This window comes from Branchiostoma lanceolatum, chromosome 6, assembly GCF_035083965.1.
Source record: "Branchiostoma lanceolatum isolate klBraLanc5 chromosome 6, klBraLanc5.hap2, whole genome shotgun sequence".
Lineage (NCBI taxonomy): Eukaryota > Metazoa > Chordata > Leptocardii > Amphioxiformes > Branchiostomatidae > Branchiostoma > Branchiostoma lanceolatum.
In genome coordinates, this window is record NC_089727.1 from 17,111,534 (window position 1) to 17,137,700 (window position 26,167).

The 26,167-nt window shown below is 41.8% G+C and overlaps 3 protein-coding genes across 3 annotated transcripts; all 3 read right to left on the reverse strand.

Annotated features, from left to right (window-relative positions):
* Positions 1-233: 233 nt before the first annotated feature.
* Positions 234-4,462, reverse strand: LOC136437526 (uncharacterized). The gene is made up of 2 exons (XM_066432142.1): positions 4,456-4,462; positions 234-4,168 (listed from the first exon to the last, which is right to left on the reverse strand). The coding sequence occupies exons 1-2, from the start codon at positions 4,460-4,462 to the stop codon at positions 1,542-1,544; spliced, it is 2,634 nt and encodes an 877-aa protein (XP_066288239.1). The 3' UTR covers positions 234-1,541.
* Positions 4,463-7,558: 3,096 nt separating this feature from the next.
* Positions 7,559-8,579, reverse strand: LOC136437527 (lactadherin-like). The gene is made up of 2 exons (XM_066432143.1): positions 8,277-8,579; positions 7,559-7,711 (listed from the first exon to the last, which is right to left on the reverse strand). Exons 1-2 carry the CDS (start codon positions 8,577-8,579, stop codon positions 7,559-7,561), a joined length of 456 nt encoding a protein of 151 aa, XP_066288240.1.
* Positions 8,580-11,569: 2,990 nt separating this feature from the next.
* LOC136437528 (discoidin, CUB and LCCL domain-containing protein 1-like) lies at positions 11,570-15,805 on the reverse strand. The gene is made up of 7 exons (XM_066432144.1): positions 15,764-15,805; positions 14,968-15,115; positions 14,332-14,391; positions 13,229-13,273; positions 12,878-12,956; positions 12,465-12,626; positions 11,570-12,159 (listed from the first exon to the last, which is right to left on the reverse strand). Exons 1-7 carry the CDS (start codon positions 15,803-15,805, stop codon positions 12,048-12,050), a joined length of 648 nt encoding a protein of 215 aa, XP_066288241.1. The 3' UTR covers positions 11,570-12,047.
* Between the last annotated feature and the right edge of the window lie 10,362 nt (positions 15,806-26,167).

A 26,167-nucleotide genomic window follows, 5' to 3' on the forward strand; every position in this document is an offset into this window, starting at 1 on the left:
ATTACAATGAAACGGGACAAAATTTACATTTAAACCTTTCAATGTTATATTTGGAAATTTAGCATCGGAAAATTGTCTTGAAAATCTTATAATATTATGGGCCAAAGGATTCATTTTTCAAAGCAGAGGCAAATCAAACCTACATTTTCAAACATTTCTTAACTACGTTAATTTATTCCACCAATGTTATCGCGACAAGGAGGGGAAAACAAGAAACACTAAGGGAAATGGAATAGTTTTTGTTATACTTTATGATGTCTTTATTTGCTGGATGGTGTTTTATGTGTTGTTGTATTATTTTGACTAATAAAAAATATAATGAAGTGTCTATTTGCAAAATCATGCCCGAAGGCTAATTGCATACACGTACACAGTATCGAAGTAAAAGTAAAACATAGGAGAACAACCCCCCAAATGTCTAATCAACTATAAGGAGCTATCTTTACTATCATCTATGTGAGGCTTGACTTCTACTTTGAAGGCAGTGGATAATGAACTGTTTTGCATAATGAGTGGGTTTTGTGATTTTAGTAGAAACGTAGTCTTTTGGGGATCATCCAAATGGTAAATGCTTTGGGAAATTGTGGCAACTCTTTGAAATTCTGTTTCTTTCGGTCTCGACGTGAATGCACTGACTAATAGAATGTATTTCAAGTCATTTTCCATTGCATTCGTAGAGCAATATTTGCATAATCTCTCGTGGACAGGCTCTCTATAGTGGCCCCTTTCTATCTCTAGTGGATGTGCATTTATTACTAGTATTATCTTACATATGGTGGATCGCTTATCAAACTCATTGTGATATAGAGAAATTTCCACCGAGTATTGACGTTAAGTCTGAGCTTACCGTTATCTACGGACAATTGGTGAAAAACGTTTGAACATACATATCAGTCAGTCTTCTCTTTAAATATATTCTTATTGCCTAGCGCAGTTGGTGTTCCATAAGAAAGAATAACTTGTATCATAAACTATTCCGTTAGAATGTGCAGCCAGCTTGCAACTATTTAAAACTATATAGGAGCCATTGCAACTATATAATAATAGCCAGTCTCTGGAAAGTGAAATTTACAATTATACCGCCCGATATGAAGTCTACGTGTCCACAGCAATATTGTAAACCCGTGGTATGCCTATATATCGGCGGATGCAGACAATGAAGAGCACAACAAACCTCTGTAGATAGCTCGGCGCTGCTTCTCATTGAAGACGCCATGTTAACCCTCAAACACCCGAACCCTTTTTTGCGACTGTCTTCTATAATGTCAACAGTATTGTGCCAATCTCCCTAGAAAATTAGGAGAGGTTAGAATAGCTGCCTACTGACGAAGTCACGAAATGAATTTTTTTCGATCAAACATGTTCAAATGGCATATCAAAATCCACGCCTGGGGTCAAAAATGACTCCACTAGGGTGTTACAGCTTGTTTACATCGGGATCATATGAAGTCACGCGCGCGCGCTAGATTGTGCTCTCGCGAGAAAATTTCAAATGGCCGCGGTATTTGGATAGGGGTCTATTGCAAGCTGCCGCCTTGTGTTTACACGGAGTCCTCATCACGTTGATCGTGAAACTCAAAGGTTGGTGCGGCGTTTGGCCCGATCTCGGGATCTCCATCCGGGTCCACTGGCGTCCGCACAAGCTTTTTACCCCAAGCAGTAAGTGATGACATCATGCCCATGCAGTCCTTGATCTTGTCCGGGGCTCCGTTGAAAGCTTCGTGGATGCACTTCAGCAGACCTGTGTAGATCTTGTTGAAGTTGTCAGAATATTTGCGAACTTGCGATCCTGGAGGGTATCTCTCGGTCTGTGGGTTGGAAACGGTCGGCCAGACACCATCTTCAAAGAAAGGCACAAGTTGGCCAACGAAGCTGAATGTCTTGGTACAGTTCATGCGTTTGTCACATGGAAAAAAGTTGTCAAAGCACTGTCCCAATTCTGTGGCATCTGGGTCTGTTTCCATAAGCTCCCGTCCGTGCACCACCTCAGCAAACTTGAAGAAATGTGAAATCTCGTCCGTTTCGTCAAACGGCTGGCAAGGGTCGCTCCCTTCACCCTCGAAAACGATGTCCAATATAGCAGCTACCGCGCTGGGAAGATCATGCACTGCAATCGGGGAACTGTCCTTGTTGCCAAACCATTGCTCACTGCTTATTTGCCTTGTTCTGTCACCCGTAAACAGATCATCGTCTGCCTTATTCTGTAGTATGATCATGGGGCAGACGATCAGATGGATGTACATGCCACCGATGGTCTGAGGCCTTGTCGTTGTCTCAGAACACCGTCGGAAGATTTCCTCCCAAGTTTTCATATCGCCGTCATTGCTGTATTTCATGATGCGGTTTCTATGAGTGCGGAGATACTGAGCCACACCACAACCCGCCATCTCACAGTTTGGCCTCTCTATCCCCTGGAAAACGGTTCGAATCTGGTTCAATGAGCATCTCGCGAGCTTTACCACAACACCAGGGTTAGCGCCCCCTGGAAGTGGTGCTGGGTATGACTGTACTACGGACGGATGGTTCAATAATGGCGCACCACCAATCGCGTTCAGAAGGTTGGAAACCAGAGTCATGTGTTTCATCTCATCGACAACGACAGTCTTGATCAAGGCCGCTACCTCTTTGTTGTCGCCATCTTTAATCGAGAACAGCGCACTCAGATAGGGAGGAATTGTGGCCAGTTCTATCTGAAGAGCTACCTGGAGGTTCCTTTTTAGTTCCGCTAAGGTATGGGTGGTCGTACCCAATAATGGAAGGTTTGAGGATGAGTCAAGGTTGTCTATCCATGACAAAATCATTTCTCGTTTTTTTGGAGAGAGATCTCTGGTCACCGGCATGTAGTTGGGATTCGTTTCAGGGAGAGTAAGAGTGTGTCTGAGCAATTTCTTTTTCCTAGTAACATCCTCGTAGCTTGCAAGGTTGATTATTGGCTTCATGACGGGATAGAGATTAGCGTACTGTTGGAATATTGGGTAGACATGTTCGTACCAGGTCACTTCACCGGGAGTGAAAGTGTACTCGGAATACAGATGAACTGAGATCATTAAGTCCGGAACCTTTAAGTCTATTCCATTGGCTCCCTTCTTGGCCATGATACCGTACGTGTATACCTGGCCATCTAGTTGCTGTTCCCTCCTAGGCTCCCCTGGATTGCTGGACCGGAATCTTATCGTAGAAATGCCGTTGTCATCAGAGGGTTTAATGCTGACAACATGTATTGCTGGATTCAAGTCGTCTTGGAGCGAGATGGGGCTGGTGAAAACCGATTTGGCAGATCTGCCAAACTGGAAAGTGCGAAAATGCATGTCCCATTCACTGTTGGGCTCCTTCCGCACAACACGATTGCCAATGGCCTCAACGAACAAGCCGTCGGGTCTTTCCTCCAACACCGCTTCGCATTGCGATGGGGTTCTTTGCTGTATTATTGCTAATGGAGTATTCCCAATTGTTTCGATTGCTACGTGTTTAACGGAAAGCCTTATCATGCCTGCATTCCTCTGAAACCATGCATTTCCACCGACTCTGATTTCTCCGAGGTTGTATGCATCGTTGTCCAGAAGTTCGCATCTTTCCTTCGTTCCGTTGTATTGAAGAAGATAGAGGGGACCGCCTGATGGTTCGAGAAGATTACCTTTGATGTCGAACTTCACCCTGTTAGCAAAGTCAAGCACTACATTCTTCTTGTTGACGTCAACATAGAATGGAACGTGATTGCCATCACCTCTCCACAGCATTCTTTTGTACGGGCCATAGGGAAGACGATGCCTTGACACCGCTGCATATATGGTCCCAACCACACGGCCATACGGGAAGTCTGGAGACTTGGAGTCCGTTACCATGTTGTAGACGTTGAGTTTGACGTGCAAGTTAAACCCATGCATGTGGCGGAGAGACATGACCTGCTGTATGAAGTTGGAATGTCTTGCTAGAGACCCATCGATCCACTTCGTATTTTGCAAAGTCGACAACCAGACCGCAGAAAATCGCGTATCCGAAGTGCTGCAGTCCAGTTCTTCACAGGACTCGTGGATATGGTTGAATGACCGTGGTACGAGGTCCCCTTTGAAGAACCCATCCACACCTACCACGAGGCCCCATATCTGACTTTGACCTTGGTTGAACGGATCCAGGTCGACCAGCTTGCCTGCAGTGGTGCTGTCCGAGCCTAGGTAAGAAAAGTAACTTCATTAATTAATGCATACGCATTTGTACCTATATGTAGCATGACTAAATCGCGCTCCTAGCGGGAGGCCCGACGGTTACCGGGGGGTCATTAACCCCAGCCAGGCTATATTTGTACCTAACTTATCCCCCCCCCCCCGAAACTGAGGTCACCTGTGCACAGTTTTATAATGTACACTGTCATTTTGCCAAGTCCACGCACATGTGTAATTCTGAACATCCTAGCACATAGTCATCCTCCCAGCTGACCCGATATGTTCGGTTCGTTACCTCCCATTGCGGCCCTGCCCTTTCGAGCCCCGGAACACGCTTCTGGCGACGTCGCCTCCAAAACAGCTTCAGCCAATCAGAGGGTTTGCTAAAGCTCATCTCGAGCAAAGCCGCAAGGGACGCTGGGAAGCTATCAGCCAATCAGCTTACATCTTACATTGCTACTTTGGGTTCAGAACAAGATAACGAATCTTTGTGCCAAATAAGGCTAGCTCATTGATTATTATTGTATGACAGCCAACGAAAAGGTATGTCACCCCGTAAGGGGCGGTATAACCCCGTCGTAGCGAAAGCTCGTCGACTGATGATGATGATGATTGATTATTCATGAGCAACTAACGAGTGTTTGTGCCAAATAAGGCTTAATTATTTATGAGCAACTGTCAGTGACGCCCCCAGAAGCCAAAACTGGCCTCAAGGACTGAGACCGAGAGGGTTTGCCGAAAATTTCCCGAGCGGGTTTCAGCGCTGATAAAGGAGGGTGGCACATACTAGTAGTAAGTAATAGTAATAGTCTTTGTTGCATATTCCTGCCCAGAGGAGCTAAATGCACAGATTACCACACGTGGTCTATAAGAAGCATAGTAGCAATGATAGACCACATCTGTGGAAATTTTAGTTAGAAATATTACCTATGATCGTTTGACCAATAATAGGGTCGTCTTGCAACTCTTGGACACAGTGTCCGTCCGCGAGGCAGACTTGCGTCACTGTGCAGTCGACCAACCGGAAATCCCCAGTTCCTTTTGGGTTCCAGCCGGTTATCTTCAAGGGATCAAACGTGCTGATGTTGAAATTTTCCGGGTAGTTGTTGATGGTTGGGACGTCAGCGAGAAATCTCCCAGCAAAGTTCAAACGAGGTATAGCTACAGGAATGATACCACGTAAGTTATATGTAGGGTCATAAATGGTACAGTACACATTCTGTATCAGCATCAGTGTTTCATGCGTTACCTCCATTCCCAATTGACATACCCATACCCACATGAGCACAAAATGTATATTCTTGGTCTAAAGATGGCCCCAAATCCCAAATTTAATCATTTTAAAGTGATTTATGCCAAAAGTGAGAATGAAGTCCTGGGGACATAAATCATAGGCACCCCATACCAAATTTCAGGTCAGTTGGGTTTCAATATGCAATACAAGGGCAAAGGAGCCCAAAATTTTTGGTCTATGAACCCAACACACACCAAAATTCAGGGAACAAATACTTGACAATTCTCTTTGTTCTTTTTTAGAATCCGTTGGGGCAAAGTCACAGAGATCACAGGGCTGGGTAGGCAAGATAAGAAAATATAAAATACACAGCGCAATGCTGCACGACATAGACAAGTTACCTGCTGATACGAAGGCAAAGGAACTTCTCCAACTTCCGGAACTGAAAGAGATCAAGAATATGGGACGTTTATCATATTCTATAAAGATGAAAATCACGGCAAATATGACCTGAATACGATAAATAGAACCATAACACAAAAATGTTTACACCATTCGTTGAAAGATCCTTCTGTGTCTCTCACCGAAGTGATTGAATGCCGTTCAGCTTGGAAGCCTGGTACGAGTCCTGTCCGGACCATCTGTAGACAGTCACCTGTCCACCGGCGTCCGTGATCCTACCGTCATGGATGGCAGCACGGCAAATACTCGAGCTCTGTAAAAGAATACCATCTACTTCAGTACCCATTTCCAAAAATGGACTTCTGTCAATATACATAAGGCATGTCAGTATGTTGAGCAAAAATCCGCTGTGATTTATGAATGGTTAATTCGGATGTGCAGAAACCGAGAAGTACTCACGCTCGTGTAGACTCCAGTCCCAGAGATAGTTGCTTGCCAAATTTCATAGCATCCAGCCGGACAGGTTTCGCTGTAAAATTGAAATATGTTCATGCAAAAGTCTAGTAGCTTTACAAATGATTTGAAAGAAATGTTAGATATGGGAAAAGGCGTCACCTTTCTATAAAGACGACGTATTTTTTTCAGTTAATAGTCAACTCTTACGTGAAATTGTCGCCGTTGAAGTTCGCGAAGACAGCAAAGCATATCTGAGTATCTGGAAAATTGATGCAAAATCTCTCATCAGCAATACATTTCCTGCATTAACGTGGCACCCAGGTATGGTCCAAGACACTGCTAAAAGGAAGTAACGGTTCATAGTCCGTATATAGGTAACTGAACAAGTTATCTGCCCCTTAGTTGATACAATGAATGAATGAATGATTTTATTGCACAACGATTGGATCAGTGACAATGAATGTCAACTTACAGACACCATATAGGTAACAATCTAGTTCTATATAAGAATATTTCTAGTTACTGTAAGACTATATCCAGTGTGATCTACGGCAATTGCAACACGGAACTAATACAGGCTTAGAGTTGCGTGTTTCTAGGCTAACTATATCGGTAATAATGTATAGCAATTTACAGATAACGTAATAACAATCTAGTTCTATCTAAGAGTATTTCTGATTACCATAAAGTGCAATCTACGTACGGTAATTACTACATGGAACTATAGCCAATTCAGACAATGTGGAGGTGTGATCATGTTCCTCAAAGATGAAGTTCATTGATTGTCGCTTTGGAAATTGAGAGGCAGACTCATACCCTGTCTCTGGGCCCCATGTTGAAAGTTTGTACAGTAGTAGGGCAGTAACCACCAAGTCACATTTTGTTTTCAAATTTTTCAGTTGTTTGGCTGTTGACAACTCTCAATCAGAACTCATCATGGCCAGGTGTACTACTGTGATGTGAAATTGCAATTGTTCAATGTTTCCTTGTTTTTACTACTTTTATACCAGGTACCCCACAATACCATTCCAGTGAAAACCACAAGGTCTACACACATAAAGCTCAACATAAAGAGCTGAAATGTCCCTACATACACCAAATCCTTTCATTTGACAGAAAACATTGTCCAGTGCTACATCCAAGGCATATCTAGCAATATCCCATCTTGTTTGGTCCCTGTAGACTCTACAGAGGACCATTTCTGTGTGGGGGCGGGGTTACGACCAAACAATGATTAACTTTTTTATAATTGAATGGTTCCAGCTAAAACACACGGTGTCTATAAAAGAATCTTCCCATTGAGCTTCTAACCTGTGACGTCACAACCCAGGAGTTCCAGTCTGAGAGCGGCGCCATTTTGGAACCAGGTCCAGGGCAGCACTCTGATGAACCGGGCGTGTATAGCAGGGACGAACACGTTCTCTTTCACAATATCAGCGCCACGGTTACCCTCAAACACCTGGGAGGGAATAGATACACATGCACATTCTTGTTCTCTGTATGTGCCACTATTAGGTACAATATGCTATTAAAGGAGCATTCCACTCCAGAAGCTGGTATCATTTTCTGATAGATTACATTTTTCAGGATACAAATGCACCCGACTTTTGGCTAAATTACCTCAGCTGTCTTTCGACAATAATCCTTCTCTAAATCCATTTACCCCCATACGGACCCGCTATGTACTTTCATGGCCATTCTCAGGTATAATTTATCGCTAACGGTAGACGCGATAAGCTTAACAAAAGCAGTTGAGTGACTATACAGAAAGGTACACAAAAAGTTTGAAGACTATCGCGTCTGGGGATACTGAGATTTTGGTACTTTTGTAAGAAATGTTGAACTCTGGCATTGTGGGAAGGGTCCTCTGGGGAATTCAAGAACTCGATTGCTAAAATGTTCAACTTATGGTAATTTTGACAAAACAAACTGGATAAACACCCCCGTACAGACAATGCAGGTGCACATCAAAGTCGCTACAAGTATGACACATACAGGATATAGAGCAGGTATTCTAAGCTTACCACATCTTCATCAGACGGAGCGAAAGTCGTCCACGTTGTCCCGTCGTCCGAAAACTGAACCTTAAAGGACGTGACGTAGTAGCTGTACGTGTAGTGATGACCTTGACTTCGAACACCGGTGATTCGTTTCCTCTCCCGTAAATCAACCTGAAGCCACTGGTTCCGCCCGGGATCTTCGTAGTTCTGCGGGTACCAGGCGTGTTTGTTGTGCAGTCTTCCCAGATACGGGCGCCAGCAGACGGATGGCCCACAGTGGGTAGAGGATCCCGTGATTTGGTCGTCGCAGATAGTTTTTGATTCCATGCCAAACGGAGAAGTACATGCTGAAAAGAAACATGATCATATCAGTTAATCATCTTCTATAACACGTTTTTTTAAAGCATGATAGTTTTATCTTTGCAAAGAAAGCTGTTGCAGAATTTCCTCAAACATTATGTAAATGAAGCCCTGATTTGCATGATTTATGTCTACTAATGTTCACCTTTACTTGACTTTTGAATGCTGCTAGAATAAACTTCCCATCATTGCAGACTGTGGAATATTTTTATTTTTCATTAATCATGCAAATTAAAGTAGGAATTGCATAGTTAAAATATATCGATATTCCTCTCTTTCTCAGTTACCTATGTCCCGTGTTTGAGAGTCCTTTCATGGAATGGAGCGGATCTATAAACTTTTCGAGCTGATTATGTGAAATAAGCCCTGATTTGCATAATAAACACCTGCTTGTGAAAATAATCAATTAAACTATCTACATATGAAAAAAAAAACTCTTATTGGGTTGAGAAACAACTGGCCCCTGCAGTTCCAAAAAGCCGCTAGAGGGCCCTAACCTACAACACTTACTCTCAGCCACAAGGGCTAGCTTTCACTTAAAATCACGACCATAGTATGTCCAGAACATGAGATTTCATCACCGGAAGTTGTGCCGCAGTACCTTAAAAAGCCGCTAGGTGATCAATAATCGAACTTGACCTTCGTTTTGTTGCCCTTACCCACCTACCAAATATCTTAAGGATATATCCGCGACTTCTCGAGATATGCTGTTGACAGACAGACCGTGAGACAGACAGACGGACGGACGGACAGACACACAAACGGCACCAAAAACACAACATTCTTGGCGAAGGTAATTAGTATGGGCGTATGCAACCATTTCTGTGTGGCCTGAGCAAAGGGAACAAGAGTTAAGAACTCAACGGAGGAAGCCTCGAATGTCAACATAAAAGGTATGGTAGGTATATAAGAAGAAGCATTCTTCCTACGAGAGAAGCTTTTGACTAAGCCTCGCTATTTGGCGGATATCCAAAAACCTGACACAAACGCTACCATGACTTTGATACCTCTATCTTCTACCCCACAAAATTTTTTTTTCCGGTAGTTTCACATTGACTTCATATGTAAATTAGTTAATGTCCGTCCATGCTTTCTTGGAAGGCAGTATATCAAAAGTATACATGTGTGACGTAACAAGGAAGTCACATATGTCCTTTTACTTTCGCAGTGACGTCATTGGAAATCGGTACTTTTCCAGAATGTGTCCCTCTATCGTATAAGACGTATATCATTTTAGTTATATTTGATCGCTAACCCTTTGAAACAGTCTTTGTGTTAAGTCTCCTCTACTTAGAAAAAAGAATTAAGTTCAAATGGAGGTTGCTTCATGCTGATATAAGAAGTTTGCAATCAAGTATGTTTTGCCGCCGAAAATGAAACCCTTCAGTAACGACTGAGAAATCCCCACAGTTTCGATGATCTAATTCCAAGGCAATAGGAACTATGGCGCTTTCATTTTCGCGATTAGCTTCACACTATCTGAACAGTAAAAAAAAAAAAAAACTACACAAGGTTGATACTTTCTTGTGCCATAAAAAACACACATAAGCAATCATAGCCGTGGCAGTTCAAAAGGGTATACTTTTCCAATGTTAGTTAAATTGTCCACACTGTAAACAAAGGCTGCAAGGGTATTTATTCATTTATTTATTTAGATCTACCACATTTGTGGAAGGATTGACATAACAGGTGACTATCACCTTTTCAAGATGTCAACCCAGACCAGACTGTAAGGTTTGGACCATCGCACACCGGGGCATGCCCCTACTCTTTTTTGAAAGTTCTGGTGGGTTCTTTTACGTGCGCGGGGTGTGGCTCTCCCAAACACGGGACCTCCATTTAACGTCCTATCTGAAGGACGTCCCTAACGGAAGCTAGGTACTCATTTACACCTGAGTAGAGTGAAGAAATTTGTGTTAAGTCCCAAGGGTACAACGTCCGGGCGCATAAAAACATAAAATGTTTGACAAGACGTGTGAATAAGTGAATGAATACATGTAGATACATAACAGAAGCCTAGTTGGAACGTGAGTCCAAAACTCCCCTCCCAGAGGACGAAAAGCAAAAAAGGACACATATCTAAAAACGTTTAGTTGCTGTAATGTAATCTTGGGTAGCTAGCATGATTTTCTCGTTGATATCAGAAGAACAAAGCAAACTACCATGTAGAATTAAGAGCTGTTTACCGTTGACAGAGAGGGTGTTAAAATTAATTGTGTGTCCGAGGATCCCAGAAAGCTTGCCGAAGAGAACTGAACGTTGGAAGGGCAGTGTAATAAGTAATGGACCTACCTGACGCAGTGCTCAGGAAGACAACGCCCATTAGAAGTGCTCTTGTTCCCAGCATTATCAAGCTTGTGTCAAAACGATCCAATCTGGAACACTTGTAAAATGCAAATACGTACCTATCAAGACTCTATTTAATGGCTGAACGCGGTGCTCATCACAGCGACAAAGCCACCCTTGTTACAGCCACGAAGCTATCGGGAAATAGCAAATATGTCACTTGAGAGGTTTCGCTCATGAGTCATAGCTTTTACCGAAACTAGAATATACCAAGTACTGCCGTGGCAAGGAGTACCTCTATTTGAAGAGGATGTTTCTTTCACGGCCAAAATAGTCTTCAGCTCATTGACACACTCTTTCAAGTTCATTTAGGAACAAATAACGGAAAGAAGTAGCATTTTTCTTTCTTATTCTTTTTTGGGCTGCAAACAAACTGTAAACACTGGTAGTGGTAGCGGGTGGTGTCGACCGTATAATTTTACTTCGGGGGTGAACCGGCCCCGGCCATGTGAAAGTGAAAGGTATAGCCACCATCTTGATGACGAATCAATTTTTTTACGGTTGTAAACATCATCTATCTTAATAGAAAGTTGTCAAGGCTGTTAACGATCGTACAAAACTCTTAACCAATTTGTTCCATCTTCGCACTGTACTAGTGAAAAAGACATGTCTTAAACTCCAGTCATCTGAAACCTTTTATTCAATTTTGGTTTAGTCTATCTTCTTTTAGTCCTGGTGTAAACTGTCAGTAAATTAGTGAGTGATTCAAAGTAAAGAGCCTTTGTCTTTTTTCTCTAGCCATATTTGTGACGGGATGGAATACTAACTTAACTAAAAGACGTACATATATACCGAACTAAATGTTCTATTCGAAACAGGAGTGATATAAAGATGTGATCTAAGAGTACAAAATGTTACGAGGTATTAGCTGTTGCTTCCACAGGGTCTGTCTTGATCTGACTGCATCAAGATGAGTTGATTCCTCGACCATGTCATAACAGGTTTCCCTCCGCGCGGTCAGCAATCTACATTTGTGTTGTTCTAAACTGGTACAGTTTGTTGTTTGTCATTTTACACGTAGTATATATATATCGACAACGTCTTCTGTCCTCAGTTTTTCATTAACACGCTATCACATTCTAGTGGTGTTCAGTTCATAGCAGATGTCTCATATATGACATTTTCTACCAATCTATTGTCCTCCTCCCTAGAGCCGTTGTCTCCCGTTACTGCTCGAGCGGTGCTGTGTCCTGTCGGCGTGCTGCAAAGAAAATATGAGAACACTATGATTTCTTCAGATCGTCAATTGTTCATGTCTGTATGCAAATTCAATTTTTAAGTATCATTTGTTTGAAATTCCAGTTAGAGACGCAAGGGTCCATACTTTCCATCAACATCAAGTATGGCCATGCGTAGACCGTCTCTCCAAAGATGCACATTATTACATTTGACAGGGCATAACGTACTTGATAAAATTTCAATGCTTGGTTTGATCGTGACCAGTACCTTCAACAGAAAACGTAGCATGTACCTTGCGGTTTGTATTGACGCAAACTACGGACTAACCTTGCTTTCGTGTAAAGGTCGTTGTCCACGAAGCCCGACGTATCACGATCGTGGTCCCTCTCAGAGGAAGGTGCAGCCTGACCCGAACTGTACTCCGTGTTCACAAACTCGTGCCCTCTAGCGGCTGACGAAGGTTCTGCATCAGATCCTGAAGAAGATCGCCTGGAGAAACAGAAAAAGGAGGATTATGGAAATTTAACTTCTATTGACAACCCTTCCATAGTAAATCAATGAACTAGACTTAGCATTTCATTTCAAATATAGGCTATGATGTTCTACTTTCTTTTTTCAGATAAGATTTCATTCGTCACTAGCTTTGCACGTCGCATCAATGGGGTCGCATTGTGTGAACTTCTGTACTAAACCGGTAATCTGAATGGTAATGAAAAGTATGTCGCCGTTATCGAGCTTACCTTCTTCTTATCACAATCCCAATTGCCACCACAGCCACTACCACCACACCTCCGCTGACGGCTATGGCGACTATGACACCTACGATAGGTGGAAACGGAACAATGAATGACCACAGTACACTTCTGTGTATGTCTTCTACTAGTATACTTCTTTCAACATTATGCAGTGAAAGATCTTTCCGTTGTCGCCTAATGCCATCAAAATCATGTTCTCATCAAATCTACATTAACAATAGAAAAATGATGAAGAAACAATGGCAAGGGTGCATCAGGCCTATAGATTGGGAGACTTATAATAAAAGTAGTAAAAGTGAGTGTAAAATGTCAATATGTCATGACTTTCATAATCACCTGTTGAGAAAGGTCCGCGGCCGACTTGTCCCCCTCCCTGAGTATCTGGACCATAATTAGAAAGTAAAGAACACGGAATATAGTTAGAAAAAAACACACACATAGACTTATGATCCTATCAATTGATGATTTCATAGATGAACATGTAACGTAAGTTCATGATGGATTTCGTAATATACATTATACATATCAATAATGATAACAACAACCTTTATTGTACCCTATCGGGCTATGTACAGGCATACAGATACAAAAGTCGTGGTAAATACATATATTGATACTAACAGGACTTCTAATATCAATCTAAAACAATTGTTTTAAAGCAAATGTATAGGTTCAGCTTCTTCTCTTCTATTTGTGATGTTAAAATATAACAATATAGACTGGGGAAGGCAAAGCATGGGGGTCGCTATAGGGGATGTTACATGACCGTGTGCTCATGTCAGTAAATGTGAGAAGTTTCAATTGGTCTTTTCGTCGAGAACATGTCATATCATACTACAGCCCCATCATTAGGTGGTCTTAAAGTCTTCGTTGAAACACTTTTATCGTGAGCCCCGTATAACATATTTAACAACTGTAGATCAAAAAGTACAATGCATCAATTGTGATGGTTTTGAAATACTGCCTATTTTTCTTAGCTCCAACTGCCTTGGATATAAAAATGCCCCGTCCATTGTTTTGAATAAGGCCATGTTGATTTTGATTATATGGATGACATCCGCGCGCGCATCAATTATCGTCCGTCTCCAAAAAAAAGTTTTCGACCATACTTTAAATCGTACACAGTAACTGAAAAATGAACAAATATATCCGTAAATTACAAAAAGAATATTGCAAAACGTGTACTAATGTCATGGAAGTGTATTACAAAGTTAAAGAAGATGTAAAATAACAAGAATGAAGACTATATTTTCGGTATGTTATAGTCGGTGTTTAAATCATTTGTTCAACCTTCCTAACTACTTGGATGTCATGAAGGCACATTTTCTTGCTAAACGTTTGATTTGATTCGCACGTATGCGTCTGTCTTTTACCTGGAACACTTTGCGATGCGTTGTGAGGCACTTGGGTGGATGTTGTAGATAATAAAGGGTGAATACCTGATGTTGTAGGTGTCGTTTGTTGAGGGAGTGGTGTTGTGGGATGTAACGTTGTGGTCTCTGTTAAAAACATACATTGCAGCAAAATCAAGTGAATCTGGATATCTGGTTGATTTTCTGGATTGTATTCCTACCAGAATGAAGGAAATAATCCATACACTACTTTCTCTGGGCTGCAAAAATGTCACTTATTTAGTCATCCAGTCTGCGAAATGGGAGGGAATTTTATAAAATGGGGATGACTGTAAGTTACTGAAATGAAAGAAATGGCGGTGGAGAAATGCTTATTTGACCAAATAACAGAAAGTTTCTTTGAGAGTTCTTGCCCGTAGGCTAATTGCAAATACATATAACATGAAACGAACGGACAGACAGTGAACAATAGAGTATTCTACAACTCTAGTTTAACTGCTGACACTAAATTCTAACTTGTTCTAACTTGATAATGATCACGTTTTTAAATGGAATATCTCCAGCATTCAACAACACATTGTTTGTATGTATGTATGTATGTATGTACGTATGTATGTATGTATGTATGTAAAGATGCAGTAGACCTTACAAATGTCTCTGTGCTTTTGTTGTGTCAATAAAGATTGTTGCTGTATGGAAGCATCTTCCCATGGTGCAACACACCTGTGACGTCACACCCCAGGAGTTCCAGTCTGACAGCGGCGCCATTTTGGAACCAGGTCCAGGGCACCACTCTGAGGTACCGGGCGTGTATGGCAGGGACGAACACATTCTCCTTAACAGTATCAGCGTCACAATTACCCTCAAACACCTATGAAGGGATAGATACAAATGTACATGTTCATATTTTGTTTTTGTTATGTTTATTATCTTGAGGGGATAGATATAAATGTACATGTTCATATTTTGTTTTTGTTATGTTTATTATCTTGAGGGGATAGATATAAATGTACATGTTCATATTTTGTTTTTGTTATGTTTATTATCTTGAGGGGATAGATACAAATGTACATCTTCATATATTTTGTTTTTGTTATGTTTATTATCTTGAGGGGATAGATACAAATGTACATCTTCATATTTTGTTTTTGTTATGTTTATTATCTTGAGGGGATAGATACAAATGTACATCTTCATATTTTGTTTTTGTTATGTTTATTATCTTGAGGGGATAGATACAAATGTACATCTTCATATTTTGTTTTTGTTATGTTTATTATCTTGAGGGGATAGATACTAATGTACATCTTCATACTTTGTTTTTGTTAAGTTTATTATCTTGAGGGGATAGAAAGCAATCTACATCTTCATATTTTGTTATGTTTATCATCTTGAGGGGATAAGTACAAATGTACTTCTATATATTTTGCTTTTGTTATGTTTATTATCTTGAGGGGATATGTACAAATGTACATCTTCATGTTTTATTTTTGTTATGTCTATCATGTCTATTTTGTACCTTGTATGTGGATGCCACATTGTCGTTGTCTATGTCTATCATGTATCAGCATTTAAAAAAAAAAAGACATCATATTTGCAATGTCCACAAAGGAGAAATATCATAGCCTGCACGTGTTAAAATAAGATTGCGTCGAGAAATTGGTCGTCTTGTTATGCGTAGCTATATAACCCATCAACAAATGAAGTTCTGAAGCGAAAGTTCTGAAAACATATAGCCACTAGCAGATGACTGTTCTCTTTCCTCCCTAGTACATGCGAATGCTTATCATGTAAAAGAAGCTTTTGATAAGACATTAACTCGAAATTTCCATCTATATCTAACAGATACATGTACAGGATGTAAAGCAGAATAACTTTCTATTGGTATTCTAAGCTTACCACATTTCCATCAGACGGAGCGAACGTCGTCCACGTTGTTCCGTTGTCCGAAAACTGAACCTTAAACGACGTGACGTAGTAGCTGTACGTGTACCGATGACCTTGACTTCGAACACCGGTGATTCGCTTCGTCTCCCGTAAGTCAACCTGAAGCCACTGGTTCCGCCCGGGATCTCCGTAGTTCTGCGGATACCAGGCGTGTTTGTTGTGCAGTCTTCCCAGATACGGGCGCCAGCAGCCAGACGTGCCGCAGTAGAAGGAGGATCCCGTGATTTGGTCGTCACGGATGGTTTTTGATTCCATGCCAAGTGGAGAAGTACATGCTGAGAATGGAAACATGAATACATGTCATCCATTACGGAATGTAGGAAATCTGCCTCTCTCTTCAGACGAAAACATTTGTCTATACTTACGTTTCGAAAAAATATAATAACGCCCCTGCAGTTCCAGAACAAGCTGCTAGGGGGCCCAAACCTACACCACTTCTTCATTACATCACAAGCTATCTGCCACCAAAAAATCAAGACCATAGCATGTCCAGGTCAAAAGATAAAAAAAACAAGTTCTGCTGCAGTACCAAGGTCACATACCAGGGAGCCCAAAATCTCTACTACACCCGCCCACATACCAAATATCATTGTAATCCATCAAGAGGTTCTTGAGTTATGCTGCTTACAGAAATCCGGAAACACACACACACAGACACACAGACACATCCAAAACTATATCTCCATTTTTCATGGAGACTACGCACACCCCATGTTTAGATTAGTAAAAGTAACGTTAAGGTAGTTAGTGATATGAATCTTGAACATAAGGAAGTAATAGTGCTGCAAGCACTTCCGTATACTATAGCAACCGATATTTTGGGACGGAAATGTTTGGTTAGGTTTCTCAGGCCGTGGAAGTAATGTCAACAGTCGTATAACCACAATTCTAAAACTTAGAAGGAAGACCAATGGACCAACTCACCTTCTTCGGCAGAAGACGCAATCGAAATAAGTGTAAGGAGGGGAAACATCAACGTTTTCTTCAAGAACATTGCAGCACTTCGCCAACAACAAGTTATTAAGGAAAAAGGAAGTTCAACGTGAATCCGGAAATAGTTGCGAAAGGTTAAAGTTCAGAGATCAGATTACATATTAGCCGAACAATATGTGAAACAAGATGACGTAATGTTGAAAAATAGGTCCTATTTTCGGGTAAGCTAACAATTGGACCATGGATGCTATCTTACTATTCGAGGGTACATTTGTGTATTCATAGCCTTTTAAAGGAAAGGAAAGTGATCTCGAACCAGTTTAGCTCAAATGAACTCAATGAACAGATGAGCTAATCTTCCACTGGTCGTGACAGAGAAGACAGACGCTATGTACAGTATTCACAGGTTCATTGTACCGGGGAAATTCCCCTAGCTCTTTTCGACAAGCACAATGAACAGTGGACCACGGCTTAACGTCCCGTCCTAAGGACTGCAACCCTTTCCGGCAGCGTGCATGCCGGGTGAGCGACACAGCCGGGATCGAACCCGGGGCTTCAAGTTCCAGAGGCAAGATCGGTACGCACGCTTAGCCTACCTTTTAGAATACTTGATCATTGTAACAGAAAATCTACAGGTAAATTCTAAAGAGAAGAGTGTACGAAGTGTTTATTCAAGGCAGGGCAGCGGTAGGAGGGATCCTGCACGCACACACTGTGCACGTGGATAACCTCCTTCGCAGCCTTCTATAGCTAGGAGCGCTGGTGTTAATTTGGGGGGGGGGGCGCTGTTTCGCGATGTTCGACATGTGGGGCAGGTCCTTGTAGTATATACCGGAACGATCATTTCTACGCCCTCTAGAAGCGCAGACACGATCTTTCCGACATAAGAACCTTAGCTTTTAGTTCAGCCTTGTTAACTTTGGCCACAAAATAAACGCCAGTGCTCCAAGATGGCAATCTATTTTGAATTCGTCATATTTTTGATAAGTGAATTTTACAAAGCATGGGCCACTCTGTAAATGATGACGCACTTCATGTGTATATTTCTATGAAATGTCACATGCAAAGTCATGAGAAATAAATCTGAAAAGGCTATTGAGTTATAGTTGCAAACACAGAAACAATACCCCATCGTTTACTGATCTCTTTCACGGTGATAATAACACATAGAAAGCGTCAAAGAAGGCAGGATTCTCACAGCATTTTCCATACATTACTTGACGTCTGCAAACGACGAAAACAATGTTGATTACTCACCTTCCGATTCTGATCAGCTGTCAGTACGGGTCGTTCTCTTGCACCCTGACCAATCGAATCACGTGAATCACATTGAAACTCGTATCAGCCATTTCCCGACAAATCACTTTCTAACTTGCGTTAACGACTACATCTGACCAAACAAACTCGCCAGTGAGATGGTGGAGGGTATCAGCTTCCGAAAGACGTTTTCAGATCGACAATTTTTGGCACTTTGGAAGTGATTGAAAGCGACCGCGATTTAACGTTTAGAGAAAAGTAGTAGAAACTAGAAGTTAAATAGCGGGCGAATTCGATCACTTTCAAAGTGCCAAAATTGTCGATCTGAAAACGTCTTTTGGAAGCTGGCCTTCCACCATCTCACTGGCGAGTTTGTTTGGTCAGATGTAGTCGTTAACGCAAGTTAGAAAGCGATTTGTCGGGAAATGGCTGATACGAATCTGAGTTTCAATGCGATTCACGTGATTCGATTGGTCGGGGTGTCTTGGCTCCCTCCATTTCTGCTACCTCTCTGTTTTTCTGGTTATTATGGTAACTGTACTGTTTTGGTTCTTCCAGCCCTTTTCTGTAGTCAGTGACGAAAGATAGCGGATGCTGTCTGAAGCGTTTGACTGTTTCAAATTTTGTACATTTATTTGAGTAACTATTTTTGGCGTGTGTTGTTACATGGATGCCTAACCTGCATCAACGTAACTGTAAACTTGGGGAAAATGTTAGTTTTTACTTTGGCCACCGTATGCTTATGATAGTGAATAACATTTACGTAAACAGACAAACTAGACAGAGCCTCTTATATAGACCACGCTCCCACGACCGGGCCTCTCTCCGACAGATTTGAAATTCAGCTCTGAGGGTCTGTATGCCGTTTTCCGAGAGGTATAGGGAACCATTTTAATCCTACTCGGTCTGCTCTAATATTTTTCAACATTACGCGTCGACGGTAGATTATACGTAAATCGTAATTAGTCACCTGAAATTACCGTACAGCGTTGCCGGTCCTCCTAAATCTAAGTTAAGCGATGCCAGGATCCCTCCATGCGGACCCACGCCTTGCAGACTCATTAGATTCGGAAGGAGCAAATCCATCCAATAACGCGCGAGTTACGTCGAATTGACGTAAATTAGGAATTTCCTTTCCATGACAACAACACCAAAATAGCCTCTTGCGGAGCGACTTGGTGATTTTGGCCAAGACTAGTTATATAACGTCCTCTGAGAGAAAAAGGCTGCAGGGAAAAACGAAGATACGGAAATTTCCTCAAGACGGACAGAAAAGACGACATGGCCAAGAACGTCAATTTGAAGGTTCCGATGGCAAAAGCGATTAGTAATTTAGGAGTTAAAGACGGGGAAACCGTCAAAACGCCTCAGGCAAAACTGGAGAAGAACCCGCCATTACTACAGAAGGAGGGTGTGAAGAGAAAAAGGGCGTCAGTACAGACGGGTCCATCCTGGGAAGACGACGACTTAGACAGACTTTATGATAGTAGGAAGACAGCAGGTACGCTGAATTTCTATTCATCTACTTACTTACAATTTTAAGTATTGTTTTGAATGATTATGATGCTGTGATTTTAATTTGTTTTGATATTGGTTGTGAAAATTGTTGGTTGTGAATAAAGGTGTGATGAAATAAAATAAAAGGGGCACGGACTTTTTATCACCATTACATTGTTCAAAAATGCGTAATTTGTTTTCTGTTTCACATTCTTAAAACATTTGTCGTCTCTTTGATATCAATATACACGGGTAATTTGTAAGGCTCTCATTGTATATCCCGTCGCTATTACAGTTGTATATTGAGCAGCAGAACGAAGTGCCATATCCGACCCCACAATGCAGCATGAAATGAAAAATGCAGATTTTGTAAGAACAGGATATAGGTAACATCCCAGCTTATGGGCTTGGTTTCGACGTTATTAACATACACAAAATTAAAAAGTAAAAAAAGATTAAAAAACGGGAAATTCATATTTTGCAATGTCCTTTTAAATGCAGTTTGCGCCAGTAACTTATAATTCATGGTCGAAATATGTGAGATTTGCACAAATTTGGAATTCCGATTTCTGTACGTTAATGGCCAGTTAGCTACGCCCTATCCCACTTCATAGAAAAACCATGGACAGACTAATCAAGTGACGTCAGTGCTTCGTACGACCATGCTGAAATTCCGCAAATGTTCACCACCGCCACCTGTTACGCGCCGATTTGAGGCACAAGACATGGTCGCGTAAAAACTCAATAGATCTCGCACGAAAGGCCAAATCATGCATATAAATGTGTCCCCGTAATGTCAAGAAGCTGTCCAAGGTCCTGCGATACACTTGGAGATCCAAATATAATTTTCGAACGAGACTTGCACACTCAAAGTTGGCCCCAAATGAGCCTTCTTGCGTTAAATTCTGTCGTAGATTTCGCACTGCATGGGGGTTTCCGTGCTACCGTTTCAGCATTATCAGGCGTAATTTACTTCCGGGTCGTAGCAGAAGGGCTTGCGGCCGAACGCGGAAGTGTGGTCAATCTTCACGTTCTATCCAAAGATATGTTAGAATACTTTTCTTATTTTATAATTTGTCATACAGTGCAAATTAACCGGCTCCTTACTGATCCTTACTGGGCGCCCAGTACGAAACAGACGACACCTACCGGGCATACGTCACCAAAAGTGTCTGTGCTCGCTGCGGTAAGCTAATTTGTATATGCTCAGAAGCAGTTGAGACATACTAAAGAGGGCTGAGTTCCGGGAAAAGTTGGAGAAGCCCAAAGAAGACGGTGGCTTCGGCACCCTGGAGGCAACCTTCATGAAAGCAGACCCAATTCTAAAATGAAAGGATTTTCCGTTTGACGTCCGTGCCTATATGGGTGTAGACACGACCTTGAGAAGCCAAGGTTGACATTGGGTCAATGGAATGACCCAATTCTAAAATGAAAACTTTTCCATTTGACGCCCGTGCCTATATGGGTGTAGACACGACCTTGAGAAGCCAAGGTTGACATTGGGTCAATGGAATGACCCAATTCTAAAATGAAAACTTTTCCATTTGACGCCCGTGCCTATATGGCTGTACACACGCCCTTGAGAATGCAAGGTTGAAATTGGGTCAATGGAATGACCCAATTCAGCTAAATCAAAACTTTTCCGTCTTACGTCCGTGCCTATATGAGTGTACGCACGCCCTTGAGAAGGCAATGTTGACATTGGGTCAATGGAATGACCCAATTCTTAAATAAAAGACTTTCCGTTTGACGTCCGTGCTTATGTTGGTGTAGACACGCCCTTGAGAAGGCAAGGTTGAAATTGGGTCAATGGAATGACCCAATTCTAAAATGAAGTACTTTTCCGTTTGACGTCCGTGTCTATATGGGTGTACACACGCCCCTGAGAAGCCAAGGTTGAAATTGGGTCAATGGAATGACCCAATTCTATAATAAAAACTTTTCCGTTCGACGTCTGTGCCTATATTGGTGTACACACGGCCTTGAAAAGGCAAGGTTGACATTGGGTCAATGGAATGACCCAAAATTCTATAATGAAAACTTTTTCCGTTCGACGTCTGTGCCTATATGGGTGTACACACGGCCTTGAAAAGGCAAGGTTGACATTGGGTCAATGGAATGACCCAATATTCTATAATGAAAACTTTTTCCGTTCGACGTCCGTGCCTATATGAGTGTACACACGCCCTTGAAAAGGCAAGGTTGAAATTGGGTCAATGGAATGACCCAAAATTCTATAATGAAAACTTTTCCGTCCTACGTCCGTGCCTATGTTGGTGTACACACGCCCTTGAGAGGGCAAGGTTGAAATTGGGTCAATGAAATGACCCAATTCTAAAATGAAAACATTCCGTTTGACGTCCGTACCTATATGGGTGTACACATGACATTGAGAAGCCAAAGTTGAAATTGGGTCTATGGAATTACCCAATTCTATAATCAAAGACTTTTCTGTCCTACGTCCTTGCCTATGTTGGTGTACACACGCCCTTGAGAATGCAAGGTTGAAATTGAGTCAATGGAATGACCCAACTCTAAAACTTTAACTTTTCTGTCCTACGTCCGTGCCTATATGAGTGTACACACGCCCTTGAGAAGCCAAGGTTGACATTGGGTCAATGGAATGACCCAATTCTAAAATGAAAACTTTTCCGTTTGACGTCCGTACCTATGTTGGTGTACACACGCCATTGAGAAGGCAAGGTTGACATTGGGTCAATGGAATGACCCAATTCTATAATAAAAACTTTTCCGTCCTACGTCCGTGCCTATGTTGGTGTACACACGCCCTTCAGAGGGCAAGGTTGAAATTAATAAAAGACTTTCCGTTTGACGTCCGTGCCTATATGGGTGTACACACGCCCTTGAGAAGCCAAGGTTGACATTGGGTCAATGGAATGACCCAATTCTTAAATAAAAGACTTTCCGTTTGACGTCCGTGCTTATGTTGGTGTAGACACGCCCTTGAGAAGGCAAGGTTGAAATTGGGTCAATGGAATGACCCAATTCTAAAATGAAAACTTTTCCGTCCTACGTCCGTGCCTGTAGGGGTATGAACACGCCCTTTACAACTGTAGAATGCAAGGTTGAAATTGGACCAGTATATGTAGAAACAATCCCTTAAGAGTGCAAAATTGAAACAGCTTCAAAGGATCGCCACAGTTCGGACATAAAAGAATTGTCCGTCCTAAGAAGTGGGTGTATAACCAACGAGGCATATGATAAAAAAGTCAATCTTCCCCCACGACCTCTGCTTGGAAAGTAGGTTATATGGGTATAAATTACACAAAAGCCACTAAGAGTGCAAAAAACATTCCGTCCTTATAGTGTACGACCGTAAGTTCCTAACAATGAAAACTCACACGTATGGAATAGAACTTACAAACTTTTCCAAACAAGAGTTTCCCGTCTTTAGTTAGCGGATAGAACCCGCTTAATAATGCAATTCTAAACGTTCTTAAGAAACGCTCTTAGCTATGATTTTCAGGGTATAAGAGCTGAAAACAGTGTAAACTAGAAAGTGTGTTAGGACATTATATACAATGTCATTCCATTGACCCAATTTCAACCTTGGCTTCTCAAGGCCGTGTGTACTCCCATATATGCACGGACGTCAAACGGAAAAGTTTTCATTTTAGAATTGGGTCATTCCATTGACCCAATTTCAACCTTGGCTTCTCAGGGCCGTGTGTACTCCCATATAGACACGGACGTCAAACGGAAAAGTCTTTGATTATAGAATTGGGTCATTCCATCGACCCAATGTCAACCTTGGCTTCTCAAGGGCATCTGTACTCCAATATAGGCACGGACGTCAAACGGAAAAGTACTTTATTTTAGAATTGGGTCTTTCCATTGACCCAACTTCAACCTTGGCTTCTCAAGGGCGTGTGTACACCCATATAGGCACGGACGTAAAACAGAATAGTTTTCATTTGAGAATTGGGTCATTTCATTGACCCAATTTTCAACCTTCATTCTCAAGGGCGTGTGTTCACCCATATAGGCACGAGCGTCAAACGTAAAAGTTTTCATTTTAGAATTGGGTCATTCCATCGACCCAATTTCAACCTTGCTTTCTCAAGGTCGTGTGTACAACAATGTAGGCACGGACGTAGGACGGAAAGCTTTCCTTTTAGAATTGGGTCATTAATAATTCCATTGACCCAATATTAACCTCGCCTTCTCAAGGGCGTGTGTACACCCATATAGGCACGGACGTAGGGCGGAAAGTTTTCCTTTTAGAATTGGGTCATTTCATTGACCCAATTTTCAACCTTGCTTTGTCAAGGGCGTGTGTACACCCATATAGGTACGGACGTCAAACAGAATAGTTTTCCTTTTAGAATTGGGTCATTCCATTGACCCAATTTCAACCTTGGCTTCTCAGGGCCGTGTGTACTCCCATATAGACACGGACGTCAAACGGAAAAGTCTTTGATTATAGAATTGGGTCATTCCATCGACCCAATGTCAACCTTGGCTTCTCAAGGGCATCTGTACTCCAATATAGGCACGGACGTCAAACGGAAAAGTACTTTATTTTAGAATTAGGTCTTTCCATTGACCCAATTTCAACCTTGGCTTCTCAAGGGCGTGTGTACACCCATATAGGCACGGACGTAAAACAGAATAGTTTTCATTTGAGAATTGGGTCATTTCATTGACCCAATTTTCAACCTTCATTCTCAAGGGCGTGTGTTCACCCATATAGGCACGAGCGTCAAACGTTAAAGTTTTCATTTTAGAATTGGGTCATTCCATCGACCCAATTTCAACCTTGCTTTCTCAAGGTCGTGTGTACAACAATGTAGGCACGGACGTAGGACGGAAAGTTTTCCTTTTAGAATTGGGTCATTAATAATTCCATTGACCCAATATTAACCTCGCCTTCTCAAGGGCGTGTATACACCCATATAGGCACGGACGTAGGGCGGAAAGTTTTCCTTTTAGAATTGGGTCATTTCATTGACCCAATTTTCAACCTTGCTTTGTCAAGGGCGTGTGTACACCCATATAGGTACGGACGTCAAACAGAATAGTTTTCCTTTTAGAATTGGGTCATTCCATTGACCCAATTTCAACCTTGGCTTCTCAAGGTCATTTGTACACCCATATAGGCACGGACGTCAAACGGAAAAGTTTTCATTTTAGAATTGGGTCATTCCATTGACCCAATGTCAACCTCGCCTTCTCAAGGGCGTGTGTAACGTTACACCCATGTAGGCACGGACGTAGGACGAAAAAGTTTTCCTTTTAGAATTGGGTCATTTCATTGACCCAATTTCAATTTTGCTTTCTCAAGGTCGTGTGTACAACAATGTAGGCACGGACGTAGGACGGAAAGTTTTCCTTTTAGAATTGGGTCATTAAATATTCCATTGACCCAATATTAACCTCGCCTTCTCAAGGGCGTGTGTACACCCATATAGGCACGGACGTAGGGCGGAAAGTTTTCCTTTTAGAATTGGGTCATTTCATTGACCCAATTTCAACCTTGCTTTCTCAAGGGCGTGTGTATACCCATATAGGCACAGGTGTCAAACGAAAAGTTTTCATTTTAGAATTGGGTCATACCCAATTTTAACCTTGCCTTCTGAAGGGCGTGTGTACACCCATATAGGCACAGACGTGAAACGGAAAAGTATTTTAAGTATGTTATAGAACACTTACGAAGTTTTGCTAAAGAACAGTATCAAGCCTGTATTTAGTTGGCGGGTATAACCCGTTTGATAATGCAATCTTAACGTTGTCCATGGAACGATTTTCAGTTATAATTCGGAGGGTATAAAAGCCAAAAATTTTAACAGTATAAGTAGAAAGTGTGCCAGAACATTATATACAATGCCATCGTTAACGTTACTTTAAAACGTGTACTACAGTGGGCCGCCTCCTTGCGCGCTTCCCGCCCGAACACAGTCAACTGTCATCAGAATCAACACGAAACATTTCTTTTGCTTTGTCTTGCCAGTATTCTGCCGTCACGCTGAGTGTGACCCGGAAACAGTGGAGTGTCGCCCTCAAACCGCATGCCGCGAAACCCCCATATGGTGCGTTCTTGGTCCGGAGTGTAATACTTAAACCATAGGGAAAACCTTGGAAAATGTGTCATCTTTAACTCGAGAAATCTTGCTTCTTGGAGAAGTTTAGATACCCCGCTTTATTGCAGGGGCTTGAGGAACGTCTTGACATTACGAGGACACATTTATATGCATGATTTGGCCTTTCGTTCGAGGACTATTGAGTTTTTACGTGACCATGTCTTGTGCCTCAAATCGGCGCGTAACAC

Excerpts from the sequence above, each read along its gene's own strand:
- LOC136437527 (XM_066432143.1), bottom strand. The coding sequence starts at position 8,579 with ATGGAATCAAAAACTATCTGCGACGACCAAATCACGGGATCCTCTACC. Across the intron at positions 7,712-8,276 it reads CTCCGTCTGATGAAGATGTG|GTGTTTGAGGGTAACCGTGG; the intron begins GTAAGCTTAGAA and ends ATTCCCTCCCAG.
- LOC136437528 (XM_066432144.1), bottom strand. The coding sequence starts at position 15,805 with ATGATAGACATAGACAACGACAATGTGGCATCCACATACAAG. Across the intron at positions 15,116-15,763 it reads ATGTGGCATCCACATACAAG|GTGTTTGAGGGTAATTGTGA; the intron begins GTACAAAATAGA and ends ATCCCTTCATAG. Across the intron at positions 14,392-14,967 it reads CCTGGGGTGTGACGTCACAG|AGACCACAACGTTACATCCC; the intron begins GTGTGTTGCACC and ends TGTTTTTAACAG.